General features: G+C 38.7%; 1 protein-coding gene across 2 annotated transcripts; it reads left to right on the top strand.

The window, feature by feature from the left end:
* Nucleotides 1–3,753: 3,753 nt before the first annotated feature.
* On the top strand, nucleotides 3,754–13,227 carry LOC103712777 (nicotinamide adenine dinucleotide transporter 2, mitochondrial-like). Of its 2 annotated transcripts, XM_008799398.6 has the most exons (9): nucleotides 3,754–4,113; nucleotides 4,235–4,327; nucleotides 6,641–6,747; nucleotides 7,063–7,111; nucleotides 7,283–7,395; nucleotides 11,748–11,842; nucleotides 11,963–12,051; nucleotides 12,165–12,259; nucleotides 12,640–13,227. In XM_008799398.6, exons 1-9 carry the CDS (start codon nucleotides 4,041–4,043, stop codon nucleotides 12,859–12,861), a joined length of 936 nt encoding a protein of 311 aa, XP_008797620.1. In that variant the 5' UTR covers nucleotides 3,754–4,040; the 3' UTR covers nucleotides 12,862–13,227. The 2 variants fall into 2 exon arrangements, with proteins under 2 accessions (XP_008797620.1, XP_088558696.1); XM_088702570.2 differs by having other exon boundaries at nucleotides 3,904–4,327; nucleotides 6,645–6,747.
* The last annotated feature ends 2,537 nt before the right edge of the window (nucleotides 13,228–15,764 follow it).

Genomic DNA, 15,764 nt, shown 5'->3' with positions numbered 1-15,764 from the left:
CAATGTTTTCTTGAAGGAAGAAAAAAAGGATAGAGAAGTATAGGTATCATTTGTCAAGGCTGAACTTTATACTAAAGATGATACTAATTTTAGTTAGGGGTGACAATGAATTGGATTAGATGGAAACATTAGTTAAAGAGAAACATTATCAATTTGAACTTGATGTGTTAATTAAAATGGATAAAAATGGACACACAGACTTGATTCATTTAATAAATGGGTCATGCAACATGACACGGGCAACTCGTTTAGGAAAACATGTCAAACATGTGTCCATTAACTCCATTTGACATGAACGAATATATTGACTTAACTCATTCAATAGGTCTAAACAATTAAACAAATCAAAAATTATAAACCTAAACCCTGTACATCGTATAAATGGGCTCAATTGGGTTGACTTTCATCTTGCTATATTATATTTTAAAAATAGATTAAAAAATTAAAGAAAGATATATCATGCGCACTATATAAGTTATATGCACACATATATCTAAAATAAAGGTTCCATTTCTGCCAACTTTTTCATTCGCTAGATATGTGCTTCGTATCATTTGCTCGGCCATCATTAAAGCACTTTACTTAATATATAATAAAAATTTAGCTATTAAAAAGTTTTTTTTGTGAAAATGGCAATTCATATAGCTCTAACGAGAGTACATCCTGCCAACTTAAAAAAAAGTAAAGAGTACAATGAGGGCGGGAGCTCTACTATAGATGTCTACAAGAACTCTCTGAAGGCGACCCAGTCTGCAGCCCTGTTCGCCACCCGAAAAGCATGAGCAACTTGATGCTCGCCCAACTCAACAACCAACCTGCGTGTATCGCGTATAAGTGGATGACCATCCCCATACTGGTCTGCACCCCGTATCCACTCGATCACCGTCGATGAGTCTCCCTCGATGTACACCCGCTCGGCACCGAGCACCCGCTTCGTGTATGATATCCCCTCCCAAGCTGCTCGAAGCTCTGCCCCAACTACGATAAGACCTGGCATACGACGACCCCCTGCTGCAACCAGGCTACCGCGATGGTCTCTAATCATAAATCCAACCCCTCCTGACCTCCCATCTACCGCCACACTACCATCAAAGTTCACCTTGAGAAAACCAGGGGGTGGAGCGCCCAAGAAATAAAAGCAAACTTGGGTGCTGTAACAGCGAAGCGAATACCTCAGATATCCCCGGCCATCCCAAGAGAACACATAGCAGTGCATGAGATCACCTCCGCAGCCTGAAGCATTGCTCTAACCACCACCAACCTCGGTGAGGACCTCCTGCCCTCAAACAAGTCTGCATTCCTGTCCAACCAGATGTGGTAGGCCAGACATGCTCTAAGTACACCTGCCTCAACATGAACTAGGCCGCCGGAATGAGTCTCTCAACAACTGCAGCAGATCATGTACCGACACCACCGACTGGGGAAGAGGGACTGGTGACCTTCTCCATATCTCCCTAGCCTTGGGACACTGCAGAAGAACGTACCCAATGATCTCCTCAATGTCCGTGTACACCTCGCAACACTACGAAATCCGCATACCCCGTCGGACTAGCATGCTCTGGTAGGAAGGCAGCCCCGGGCCACCTTCTAAAAGAAAGCGCCATCCGTGGATGAGTCCGCATCCTCCAAATCCACCCTCCCTCTATCTGTTGAACTGGCTCTCCCCTGAACAGAACCTGTAGATCCCTCGCGCGCACCCGCGACCACCCCGTCGGCGCCCGCACTAACCTGTCAGGCTCCCCTCGAGTCGGCATCGGGAGGGCCAGGACCATCTCCGTCAAGTGCTCCCCAAAGACCTCCCGAATCAACTCCTCCCTCCCTCGGCCCTCCTCTGAAAACATCAGATCACTAACCGTGTGGCCCGCCAATCGTCCCGAAACCACCAAGGTCGGCAGACGGTCGAGCGGCTGCACAGTCATACAGCAATCCTCCAAAACATTGATGGATCGACCGTCACCAATAGCCCATCTAATCTCCAGAAGGACCAACATAGCTCTGGCATACATCTCCCTCCACACTTGTGAGTGGTAGTGAGTAGCTCTCACACCAGGCAGCAACATCCCATACTTCGCCCTCATCAACGAGGACCAGATACTATCAGGTTCCAGAATAAATCTCGCGACGTATCGGGCTGCTAACACCTCTCGCCTCTCCAACAAGGACTGCACACCTAGACCCCCAAACCTGATAGGCTGACATACCACCTCCCATGCTAACAAGTGGATGCCACCTCTGCCTCCATGCCTTTCCCAGATGAAGTTTCTAAGAAGCTACTCAATAGACCTCAAAAATGACACTGGGATGAAGGAATTGGAGAGCAAGTAAATAGGAATCGAAGAGAGAACTGATCGAACCATTGTGATCTTGCCCATCATAGACAGAGAGTGCATCTACCAGCCCTCCAGCCTCTGCCTGATGCTGAGCTCAAGTGAAGAGCAGTCCCTACCTCGCAGCCGCTGGCCTGAAATCGGGACTCCCAAGTATCTCATAGTGCCATCCTGCTCACCCACCCCTAATATCTCCATAATAGAGTGCCTCACCGCCTGTCTGGCCTTTGGACTAAAACAAATAGCTGACTTCGAAAAATTGGCCCGCTGTCCTGACTCGGGCGTCCTGCCGCGACGAGCGGACTAGCAACAAGCAATCATCAGCAAACAATAGATGGGAAATCAGGGGAGCACCTACCACGGGTCTGTACACCTCCAGCTCCTGAGTGATCATCGCCGGACACAATGCTCTAGACAATGCATCCGCGCAGATAATAAATAGCTGGGGGGATAGAGGGCATCCTTGTCGCAGCCCTCCCGAGGGCTCGAAGAAACAAGATGGCGTGCCATTCACCAGGATGGCAAACGATGGAACCCTAACACAGCCCATGAACCACTGAATCCATGTCTCATGAAAACCGAACCCCAGCAAAGACTGCTGCACAAAGTCCCAATGCACCATATCGTAGGCCCTCTCCATATCAAGCTTGACTCCCATCAAACTCCTCCTCATCGGGGCCCTACCTAGATCAAACATAAATTCCTGTGCAATGAGGACATTGTCGGAGATACTGCGCCCTCCAATAAAATTTGGTACATGTGTTGCATTTCAACAATAGTTAAAATAAATAAATAAATAAGAAATGATGCCTTGCATATGGTGTAGGGCTAGCTTATTGACATCAATATTAGTGATGGAATTCTTGTACATATCCAAAATTGTAGTAATTTTATTCCTATCTTTTCCTACATAACTGAAAAATAAAAAAAAATTCTTCAAGAGTTTCAGGTCCAAAAAATACATGATAAATATCGCCAAAGTCTAAAACTGCAGAGGAAATTAAGTGAAATACTCCAAATACAAAATATGAAAAAGTATCTATAACTTCTTCCGGACCTACCCCAATATGGAGTAATTAGGTGTGGAAATAAAATCAATCCTTGTTTATACATGAATTTTTTTTGTACGAAATGAGCCACGTCAAATAGGTTCATTGCTCCGACCTAGAATACAATTAATCCGGCATGGGCTACATGAGCTCCAAATAGTTTACCAGACAAATTGATAAATCTTGCATTCCGGTAGTAATGGTAGAAGTTTTTGCTCAACTATTATTAAAGCTCGTTACTTAGCCTGCAGCAAAATTTTAATTATTAATTTTTTCAGTTATTATATTTTATTATATTACTATATTACATTTGAAAATTATACAGTATTAGAGTTGTATACTTACTTTATAGAAGCGTATTGATTCTCCCTTCTCGTGCGGTAACACGTGGGGGCCCCTCAACTGGTTAGCGTCATTTTTCTCTCCGATCGGTGCCCATCGTTCACCAACAGAAGGAATTTCGGCCGGAGCGTTCTCGGTGCAGCAAACCCCCTGTTCATCTTCCGGTCCCCGCCCTCCAGCCTTCCTCCTCTTCACCTCTCTATCTTTTGCTCTCGCCTTTCATCAACCCACCCATCCCCCCTTAATTTCTATGCGTTGATTTAAGGCTCAACCTTGGGACCTTGCGATGGCGATCGCCGGAACGGCCCCGTGAGATCTCAAGATGTCGCGAGAATCCCATGGAAGGTCCAGCACCCGAGATCTCATCTTCAATGCTGTCGCCGGCGCCTCTGCAGGCTTGTTCTCAGAATTCCGCTCTTTTCTTTCAGTGCTCTTAGATTCTCGCCTTTCTTGTTTGATTATTTGTGTATATAAGTACTTGGTTTGTGTGATGCTCGAATTGGTTTGCTGCTACAGGGGCGATAGCAGCCACATTTGTATGCCCGTTGGATGTGATCAAGACGAGGTTTCAGGTCCATGGCCTGCCCAAAATGCCCCCTCCTGCTCGGCGTATGCTTCCTTTTTCCTTTTCTCCTTTCTTTCTTTCTTTCTTTCTCGTTTTCCTTTCTCTAGTTTCTGTATTTAGTAATTTGAAGGCATATGTATTTTTTGAATGTTGATTTGGTTGTCGTGTCAAACTAGATATAATAGATAGCTTGTAGCGGGTGTAAAGAGGTTTCTAGTTTCGACGAAATAAGTGAATTCACTGAGATGTGGATCTCGCAAACAAAATTGTCCAGAATCTCATGTTGCAATTACAAGTATCCTGTTTTTCAACTTTTAAGAACAGGATTGTTCAAATAACTATCTGACCCGTATCCTAGCATTATCAGATTTAAGTATTGGTATCCAACAGGCATTGCATATGAACATGACATGCAATTTTAAGCATTCATGCTTCCTAAACTACAGCTCTCCAACGCTTCGAATACTAAATATCTTTTGACATTTCATTTTGGCTTTCTTAGTCAAGGAAATCCTTTTGTATATCAATCACCTATATGGATATTAAAAGTCTCTTGTTAAATAATATTCTGAAATACCCTCAGTTTCCTTATTGGTAATTTAGTGAATATGCTAGATATGTTCCCTGCGTTACTTGGTATACTGAGCAGCTGAGTCATTTCACTTTCTGCTGCTAGTAAAATGGATAATGCAGTAGCAGGAGTTGCCTTCAAGAAGAACACGTGATGATCCAGTTTAAATTTTAATTATCATCTGATGTTCCATCAAAATTCAAATTGTGGTACATTTCTAGTAAAACCCCACCAAAGTTGTTCGTGTGCTCCCTTTGCTTAGAACTTTGAGGTGTTACTAGATTTTCAGCGCAAGTACTTAGGAATCATAGTTAAGGAAGCTAGTGGTTTGGATGACAACAGCTGGAGAATAATGATAGATTTAGAGTGAGGGATTCATCAGAAATTCTCCATCAACTTTATGCGTTAAGAAGCTATAGTGGTTATCCTTGCCATAATCACACTCACATGTATTGCCGTGTCCTCTTCTTCTACTAATGCTTGACTTGATGTGGTATCCTTTTTGCTATTCAGTTGCTTAAAACTAAGAGAATTTTTGAACTGTCTGCTTGATGCAGCACAAAAATCACATCTTACATACATGCATATGCATGATGATTGAAAAGCAGAAGAAAACGTAAAACAAAAAAGAGATGGTAAGGGGTCTGTCTCCATATAGCTAAATATGTACCCACTGTGACCTCGTAAAACCCTAACAAGAAGACAACTGGATAAGATCTAATCACACTGCTAGAGTAGCTGAATCTTTCCTAAACTGTAGACACTTTGATGATTCATAGGCTTAGTTAATTTATTTATTTTCAGTTTTCTTTCCTTTTTTAGTTTTAGGATAAATAGTTTAGTTATTTTATATTCTCTTTTAACTTTTGAATTCGATTATAAGGCTGTTGTTTTTGTCCGCTTTTGGCATCTTTTTTAGGAAATATAAGCATCTACTGGTCCCACTTTAGGTACAAATCAATTTAGGAAAATTTTAAACTTTATTAAGATTGTATTTTGAAGGGGGAGTTGTAATTGCTCTTTTTGCTGGCTTCTATAGTGATAAATAATTTGCTATTTTTAGAATGTTTGAAATTATTTTAGTTTCTTCTTTTCGTATTCCTTTTCTAGGTAGAATGTCTAGGTGTGCTAGTAAATTAAGCAGTCCTGTTTCCTAGGTTTTATTACATACTTAGCTATAAAAAGAGAAGAAGAAAATAATTACAGTTATGGTTAAGAATAATAAACATTTATGATTTTTCCTTCTATCTATCTCTTATTTGTCTATAATACTTGTATTCTCTTTTTGGGCTTGAGAAATTGCCCAGATTGTGGAATAAAAGCAGAAAAATATATTTTATAACTCTCAGGCCTTTCTAATTCCTCCTATCTTCAAAAAGTCAGAGCATTATTCCTGAGCTTTGGCTGATTTTTGAATTCTCAGTTGTTTTAATAGGTAGGATAGTTTGTTTTCTCAATCATGTTATCTAGTGCATCCTAGGGACTCGTAAATTCTTATGTTTATATGTAAACATCAACAAAATCAAGGTAGATCACATTCTATAGGTTAGACAATTAGCTTAGAGAATTTTGTGTATGAAGGATTGTGGGGCTAATTCATGGATCTTGCTGAGTTCAATACATTGTGTGCTTTTTTTTTTTTTTTTGAATTGTCAGCTGCTAGTATTCACATGGATGCATATGGAATAATGAGACTCATGATCACATATTGATTCACAGATTATGTCTTTGGTTTTTGTGATCTTTTAAAATGTTAAAATATTTTCTCTTTTTTCAAATGAATTAGGTAGTGTCATTATTTCAAGCCTAGAACATGTAATAAAAAATGAAGGCGTCAAAGGATTGTATCGTGGTCTCTCTCCAACAATTACTGCACTACTTCCAACCTGGGCAGTGAGTATATCTTTTGTGCTTCTTAATAATAACACAGTAGACTTGAATTACCTTTTTTCCTTTTATGAAACTTAGAAATCTGCAAGTACTTTTCTTTCTTTTGTTTTATTAATTCTTGATATGATTTGAGCTAATGCTTTAGTGGTACTCTAATATTAAACTTTCACATGTGTAGACATAGTTATAATGGAGGTCAGTTTATCGAGAGAAGTATTCTCTAATATTCAATTGAACTTAACTATATAACTGTATAAGAATCTTGATTCCTGTAATTACATCTGGTTAACCTTACCGACATTTTTGTTTCATTTCCAGGTATATTTCACTGTTTATGATCAGCTAAAAGGCCTACTTCAATCACATGGTTTGTTTTAATTAGATTTTCCTTAAGAATTAAATCTTCTATTTTCTTCCATAAGTTTGGAAATTATATAATGTGCTCCTATGTTAGATAATATAGTCTTAAAAACTTATAGTTTGTAGGTAATTTCAAAAATGGTCTAAACTTAACTTTTGACATTTTTCGCATGTGCAGTAGATGGAAATAATCATTTCTCAATTGGTGCAAACATTATAGCTGCATCTGGTGCTGGAGCTGCAACATCTATTGTGACCAATCCATTGTGGGTTGTTAAAACCAGACTTCAGGTTTGTTCTATGATATTGCCATGCCATATCACATATACACATGCGTGACCAGAGTCACCAACTCACCCCCAACTCGGACATGCATGCAAGACTGGGCTGATGATGTGTGTATTTGTGTTGCTTAAAGTAAGTTCTTCATGGTCTTTACGTGATCTTTTTGCCGAAGTTTGTGTCTGGTAATGCCATACTAGAGGGCTTTTTGTCCAAAGATGCCAGAATGTCACTTTTAGGATAAGCTTTAAAATCTTGCTTCTATTTAAGCGCTCATTTGGGCACCTGCATGTTATCCATGCGGTATCGCTTGGACTGTTGAGAAGTTCTTAGAGTTTAGAAGACTAGAGAGGGAAGACTTATAGGGAAGTTGGGGAAGGTCGCTGGCTTTCATTATTCAAGGATATTAGAAATCCTACACTAGGTTGATCCACACCTTCCCTCTTTATTTCAGAAATCTCTACCTCCCAATAAGTGTCATCAAAGGCTCTCCAGGCACTCAGGCGATGCTAGGAAGCCCCCAAGTGCCTTAGTAGTTCTCGTGTGAGGAAAGTTTAATAAGGCGATGCGGTGAGAGCTTGGGATAAAGCGAGAGACGTTCAGGCAAGTGCCTCTCCAATGTCTAACAGTATTCTTCCTAAACTTTTTTGCCCATTCTTTTATATCTTTATTAACTTTACTTTGGAGGTTATTTTGGTCTAGTGGGGTCCTTATAAATAAAGGGCTAATCTAGGATGTTTAATGATTTACTTTTTTGGATTATATTTTGTTTAGAAACATCAAATATGTTTGAGAAGTGGTATTTATGCTATCATATTTGACTTTTGTGTCTACTGAAGGATATCAAGTGGTTTATTTTTACTGACTTTTGTTCAAAAGCATAGCATGGGAAGTGGTATTTTGATGCGGCATTCTGAAAGAAGTCAAACATGATATCTATTGTACAAGATAATTGTGATTTTTGAAGTTGAAACATGAATAAATAACCTTATACTCTTATAGTTTTCAGATAGATATAATATTTACTTGTACTACATTTATTGAAGCTTTTTTAATTTAATTAGCACCTTGCTTTTTTTAGGGGAGTGCCTTGTTGATGCCAAGCGCCTCAGTGATATAGGGGCCTGTCACCTTAAGGGGTTCTGTCGGGTCGATGATTGGCGGATGCAAATGTCTAGGGAAGGAGCTTGTCAGCCACAAAAAGGGCCTTCAACCACTAAGGTGGGGTGGATTGGGTTCCATGATTAGGTGAGAGAAGAATGAAAAGGGAGAGAAAAATAACCAAGAGGCAAATAAAAAATAGAAAAGGAAAAAAAAATCCTAGAGTAGCCCTGTTCTAGGTCCTACATTAAATAGCTATTCCAAGAATAGGGAGGTTTGATTGGAATAGTTCATTATAAGATTTATTCCAGTTATTGATCCAATCGGGAGAAGAAAGATTTTCTTCAACCTACTCAACTCGCATCTCTCAAGAGAAAACTAGAAGAAGATGAAGGAAACTCGAAAGTAGGGATTTAAGTCCTCTTTTGTTTCATTGATCCTTTAAAAAATATGGTACATAGCCTCTATTTATAATATGAGGTCCGTCCTAACACAATTTGGGTTGGATTCCTCTTCCTAATCCTAATAGGACTCTTTTTTCTAAAATAGGCATCTCTAATAGAAAAAAGCTAAAAATTTCGAGGAGGCAGATCTCGACTTCTACATCAACTCTGCCTTCTGTCGCTCCACTTGATTCTTTTAAATAGAAAGCTACGCCCAGTCAAAGTCTTATCCGAAAAAACAAATTTCGGTTTGACCAGCCCATTTCGGAGTCTAACAGTGGAACTTCATCCTAGTTTAAACTCCTAGTTGTAGATCTTGAAAAGATACCCAATTTCAAAAGAAAGATAATCTCAATTGGGCATTGTATGACCAAGTTATAGCTTTTGGAAGTTTGGCTGTGACTCGGCTTTCCGATGTGGCGGATCTTGCTTTTGAATCCTGTCTAGCCCTGCTCGTAGTGGCCAAAGTGTTCCGGGTTGAGTCTAGTAATCCTCCTGGATATCCATAGAGTCCAAAGTATTTTATATCAAGTTTGGTGATCCTTCTGAATACTCATAGTAGTCAAAGTGGTTTACATCGAGTCCGGTGATCCTCCTGGATTAGAGCTCCCCTTGTTTAGGAGATTTAGCTCTAGCTAATTCAAAACTGAAGATGGAAAAATGCTTGCTTTCCTGCCTCGCGGATGAACTACTTGGTTTTGCTAGAAGATAGAGTTGTTGGTGTTTGTGTTGAAGGCGTCGCCAATCGAGACACAATCTCAGGGAGTTGGGCTATCTTATCCTCTAGTTATGTGAGACGTTCCATCATCTCATCATCCATCGAGGTAGAAGTAGTAGCCGTACTCACCTTTGTCCTTTAATGTACTTCAAGCACGGATAGTCCTTCTCTTGACACTTGTACTACTCGTGCATCTCGATCATGCGCTAAAGCTCCCATAATGTAAAAGACCGAAGCTCTGATACCAACTTGATCTGATTAGATCAAGTTGGAATTCCACCAGATAAGAGCATAGCTCTGATACCAATTTGATCCTCCTGGATATCCGTAGTAGCCAAAGTGTTCCACGTCGAGTTTGGTGATCCTTTTGAATATTCGTAGTGGTCAAAGTAATCCGTATCAAGTCCGATGAACCTCCTGAATCAGTTATGTCGATATTATGTGGCTAAAATAAAGTCCTACTCCGTGTCCTATTTTCCTAACAAATAATCTTTAAGAGGAAAGCAACAGAAAGAGAGAATAATGGCTCAACAGAATAATAGAAAAATTTCTGATCATACTCAATCTTCCAAATCTTAATTCAACCATAGGACTTGTTGTAGTTATAACTGTAACTAAAGCCGAAGGCTCTATTAGCTGCCGAGAAAGAAAAAAGAAAATAAGTAAATCAGCAAGAAAATAAAAGAACTCTTGAGGGTTTTCTCATATTTGGTCGAACTAAATTGTAGAGCAAGTGATTTAGGTGCGGTTATCTTGAACCACTTGCCTATTTGTTATTTTCTTTCAAAACTGCTACCCTTTTGCGAAGAAAAATTTTAGGCCTTTTAGAGAAAATTTTGATCCTATATCTCCTCATTGTTTTCCTCCTTGAATATTCTTTTCTATACTAGACAATGATAAAGAGCATTCCTCTCTAACTCAATCTCTTTCATTTCATTTCCTGTGGAACCATAAAAATCCTAGGCAAACAAAACAAAAAGTCCTTGAATTAGGTCTTTTGTTCTTTGTCCAGTCATATGAAGATCTGTGGAGAGAAGAGGGGTTGGGCCATACATAAAGACACCTAAGAGGGTGGAGTATCTCTGAGTCCCTCTTGCGTCTCTACTTCTTCTTTTCCAGGTTTTTATAAAATGGCTCTTTATGTGGCACCTTATTTCCATATCATGTAACAACCTAAATCTTTCACATTATGAGACCAGATCATCTAATGTCAAATGTACAAGTAAAAGCTCTAAGACAGCAAATAAAAGGCCAAAACTGAAAACAGAACTATATTTCTGTGATCAAAGATCTAAAATTCCAATCAGGTCAGCTTTGCATAAAAATATGCTCAAGGATTCACATGTGACAGAAGCCGGCTGATGTAGGATCCAGTTGAGGGTCCCTATAAAGCACGACTGTGTTACTTGGAGTACAGTCATATTGGAAGGCATGTGTACTTAATATAACCACTTACCAGTTGTGTTTATCAATTAAGAATTGATATTGAATTTATTTAGTCAGGAAGTCCTTACATAGTTTTCTTGGAGGTTTAATGAAGAGTCCTATCTTGTCTTTGACAGTTGCTTTGACAATATAACATTATATTTTGGACTTAGAATGATTTAGGGTTGTTATAAGTCATCTTTTAGGATTCGAATATGTATATTTGTCAATGAGTTTTATTAGAGTGACCCATGATTCTCAAGGAACTAAAAAGATTCTTATCATCTGTGGAGAGTCCACATTCGCCTTCTCCATTGGCTAAGCTGGAAATGTTGAATTGATGTATTTAAGAAGAGTTGAAGGGGAGGGACAGTGACTAAAGGAGAGTTGGTGAGGTACTTGTTCGAACCTACAATTGGACTTAATGCAGTAGATCATCCAGTTGCTTTTTATGCACTATGACTTGTTGATTTTTTGTGCATCTTGTTGGTCTATTGTTGGATTAGTTTTACCTTATAAATGTATCTGTCATGCTTGTTGACCCATCTCAATGATCTTCATTTAACCAAATACCTTCTCATTCACATATAATGCAAATAAATTGAAATAATAGTTTGAAAGTGTAGAACAATTTTTTTTGCCTTATTTAATGATCTACGTTGTTTTTCTGACAGACACAAGCAATGAGGCCTGGAGTGGTACCCTACAGAAGTCTGTTGTCTGCTTTTAGAAGAATTATGCATGAAGAAGGTTTCCAAGGATTATACAGGTCTTGATATTTTGTAGTTCATCTAATCCATGAATATTGATCATATAAATTATTTTGTTCAATTTTTGGCCATTTAGTTCTGTACTTTCCTTGACATGCTATTTCTTGTGTGGTGCACAGTGGCCTTCTTCCTTCTTTAGCAGGGGTTAGTCATGTTTCAATCCAATTTCCAGCATATGAAAAGATCAAGTATTACTTGGCCAGAAGGGGTAGGGTGATCTTTGGCATTACAAAATTTTAGACCGCCTTTACTTGGCCAGTCCAACTTTTATCTTTCTTTTTTTTTTCCAATTTTGGTTGTTGACCTGTTATAATTTCCCAGATAATACCACTGTGGATAAACTCAGTCCAGGAAGTGTTGCTATTGCTTCTTCACTATCTAAAATAGTTGCCTCCACAATGACATATCCTCATGAGGTATGCCTGACTTCTTCTGGTAGATGCCCTCAGATTACATGCAGAACTTACTACTAGAATGCGCCTATTTAGTCTCCTCAGCCCCAGAATAGTTCCAAGTTCAGAGCACAGCTAAATGGCTCAAGAGTCGATAGTTTCTAGCTTGGTAGCTTGTGGAAAAGGGAAGTTATGATACTTGATTTCCATGAGGCCAATTCAGAATGTGCCTATTAAATGGATGGTTTAAGAACTCTCTTCTCAGACTAAAAGATTGAGAACTGATGTTCTCCTATAAATTTTTTTCTGTCAAGTTGAAAACCATGTTGGGGAGAAACAATTACAAATTATGTTATATGTGTTTTAAGCCATTTTCATGAAATTTACTATTTTCTCTTCATCAGGTAGTACGGTCCAGGCTGCAAGAGCAGGGCCAGGCACGGGATACTGCTAACCAATACACAGGTGTGGCGGACTGTATTAAGAAAGTATTTCAAAAGGAAGGCATCCCTGGATTCTATCGTGGCTGTGGCACAAATTTGCTAAGAACTACCCCAACTGCAGTCATTACTTTCACGAGTTATGAGATGATTAAAAGATTTTTACATCAAGTGTTTCCAACCTGAGCAGAACCACACAAATGTCCACCTGAAATCTAAAGGTCACATTGATTGTGTGAGAGAGAGGGCACTAATGCAGGAGAACAGATGGACACAGATCATTGTTATCTCAGACCCAATTGATGAAATGCTTGCTTGTCATACCATGTCATCCAGGGCACTGACTGTCAACAATTCTCTCTGCAACCAGGCCGGAAAATGCTTGAATACAGAAAAGAGCATGAGAATATTATGGTTCTCCCCCAAAAAATGTAATTGACTATTTTATTCTAACATTTAGGATATGCATAGAGCTCGTCAAGCGTGTTGCGACTTTCAGAGTCTATTTTTTAACAGCAGTAAAAATCATATAATTATTTTGTTGTTCTCTAAGGTCCTTTGTCAGAAAAGTGATGTTGTAAGTTAATATTTTGACAGTAACATAAATATGCCCATACTTGTCATGGAAACTGGAGTAGCAGCCGGTAAAGATTTACCAAAAAAAGAACTCCTTGATGTCGTTGTGGGACAGCAGTGAATATCTTCATAGCTTTCCAAAGTAATCTCTTCACCTTGAATCCTGATTGGAAGTTTCCTTTTAGTGCGTTGAATGAAGATTAGATTGCTGCCTACATAGATGTTTGTAAGCATTTTGGATGTGGATTTTTGCGCTTTATGCAGTATAAAGAGACAATGATCTAAGTTGATGAAGCGTGCACTGACCTTAATTTTGACATCAACCTTTCACAATATGTTGGTCTTAATTGCTAAGATCCATGAGATTCCATGAAAAGTTGCTCCTATATGGTTATGAGGGTTTGGTTCTTCCTCTGCATGTATGCCATTAGCTGCTCACCTATCTGAGAAAATCTTCCTGCAGACTTGGGTTCTTTTTTTTTTTTAATGCTTTTGATGTGAGAATGTGGTGGTTTTGGTGCTACAGAATTGGTTGGTGGTGGTCACAGATAAGCTTCTTGAAATGCGATTGGGATCACTTGATAACGTAATCAGCTGCAGGATTTTGAGGGCGTTGCTGTGCAGTGAGTGCGGAATCTTTATGAAGAATCTAACAGTACCATAAAAACCGTGGCCAGACTCGGCCAGTTGCTCGACCAGCTTGATTTCGAGACCGAAAATTTGGAATTTAGATAAATATGAATATTTCATAAAAAGTATAAATTAAAGAATAATTTTTTTTTAAAAAAAAACAGGGTTATAGCTATGTAATCCATAAAAGCTTACTTCATGAATACAGCAGCATAAAATCTGTGAATCATCAAATATTTCTCAAGCAATCTGTTCATGCAACAACAACTGGGAGAACCATTTAGCTAAGTGAACACTTTGGATGATTCAAGAAGTTTTTTTTCCTGAAATTTGGAGATATTCTTGCAGTGTCGAAGACCACATGGCAATGAAAACTTGTACCGCGTCATGAAGCCAATGCGGGTCCACTTTTGGCGAGGCCAAATTGGGACCTGTAACTGATGCAACCTGTGTTGTAGTTTCCGGGCAGTGCTTTTTGTTTGTCTGGTGGCTCCTGCTCCTTTCTTTTCAAATTCCCCTTTCCCAAGGTCCAAAGCACAGTGGTGCCGGTGGATTAGGCCGTCTGAACCCTAACCAGATAATATTCCACCTCTTCCACATTATTGCATCTGATCCAATATCTCCCTCCTCCGGACTCCAATTATTTATCAACTCCTTCACAATTATTGGTTGAATCAGGTCCACCGGCTTAGCCATCTATTGGTCCAACCATAAAAGGATACGCACAAATGCGTGTCCCTTTTGTGATGGAACTCGTTGAACCAGCAGACCTCATCCAACTAATAATTTTTCTCAGCAACGATCTGGAACCTTCAAATCTGATGGGTATGATCATGATGCATAAGACAATCAAAGACAGCAATATAGCCCGGCAGTTTTTGATATTCTTTTCAGACATCAAGATTTTCTTCCCATTAGTAAATTATCTAAGTCTTGGTAGAAAAAATTCATTTTTGTTTATTTAAATAAATATGTATCAAATTTTACTTTCATATTCTAAATATATATAACATAATATAAGGAAGCACCTTCAATTTAGGTGTTATCGCTAGCAACATAGGAAATCTTTTTGCATGTAGAAATTAATTGAATAAGTGTTGCATAAATTCTAATTTTTGTTATATCAACGCCAATTTAATATTCATTTTTGACTGACTGAACTACGTTGCTATTTTTTTTGGAGATTGACAAAGACATGTTGTGGGGCTACATTTATATAAGTATCAATTTTATTTCCTTAGCCGGAGTTGCTTCGTTTTTCCCTATAATGTGAAAGGCTGGCGCTGCCCAAGACTTCCAACAACGGAATTTACGTCCCATTGGCCCACGGATGTGACGGATCTTGATTAATTTAAAACCACAACTTTGCCGATGAGATATCAGACCAGTATTTTCCAATCCTGACACCGGCGCACTGTTCCGACTCTCTTCCAAGCAAACATAACGTGCAACTAAAAGCTCCGTTCAACCGCATAAAGACAACTTTGAGAACCCTAAGAGCTCATCGGATCTTCTAAACCATATTTATATACATACATACATACATACATACATACACACATATATATATATATATACACACACATATATATATATATATGTACATATATATATATACATATATATACATATATATGTATACATACATACACACACACACACATATATATATATATATATATATATATATATATATATATATATATATATATTCGTAGTGAGGTTTATGGAAAATCTTAACATTCATCAAAAAAATTCTAGTAAATCATACATGAAGTCACCTAATATTTTTCCAACGAGAATTTTTTTATAGAGAGTATTTTCAAATACAGTGGTATTTTTAATTGATTAATTTTATGGTTTTAATCAATTAATATTTGGGT

Source organism: Phoenix dactylifera, chromosome 1 (genome assembly GCF_051530095.1).
Source record: "Phoenix dactylifera cultivar Ajwa chromosome 1, Ajwa_hap1_PhDact_Kaust_v1.1, whole genome shotgun sequence".
Classification (NCBI taxonomy): Eukaryota; Viridiplantae; Streptophyta; class Magnoliopsida; order Arecales; family Arecaceae; genus Phoenix; species Phoenix dactylifera.
The sequence above is the reverse complement of the archived record's forward strand: the minus strand, read 5'-3'. Positions and strand labels throughout refer to the sequence as shown.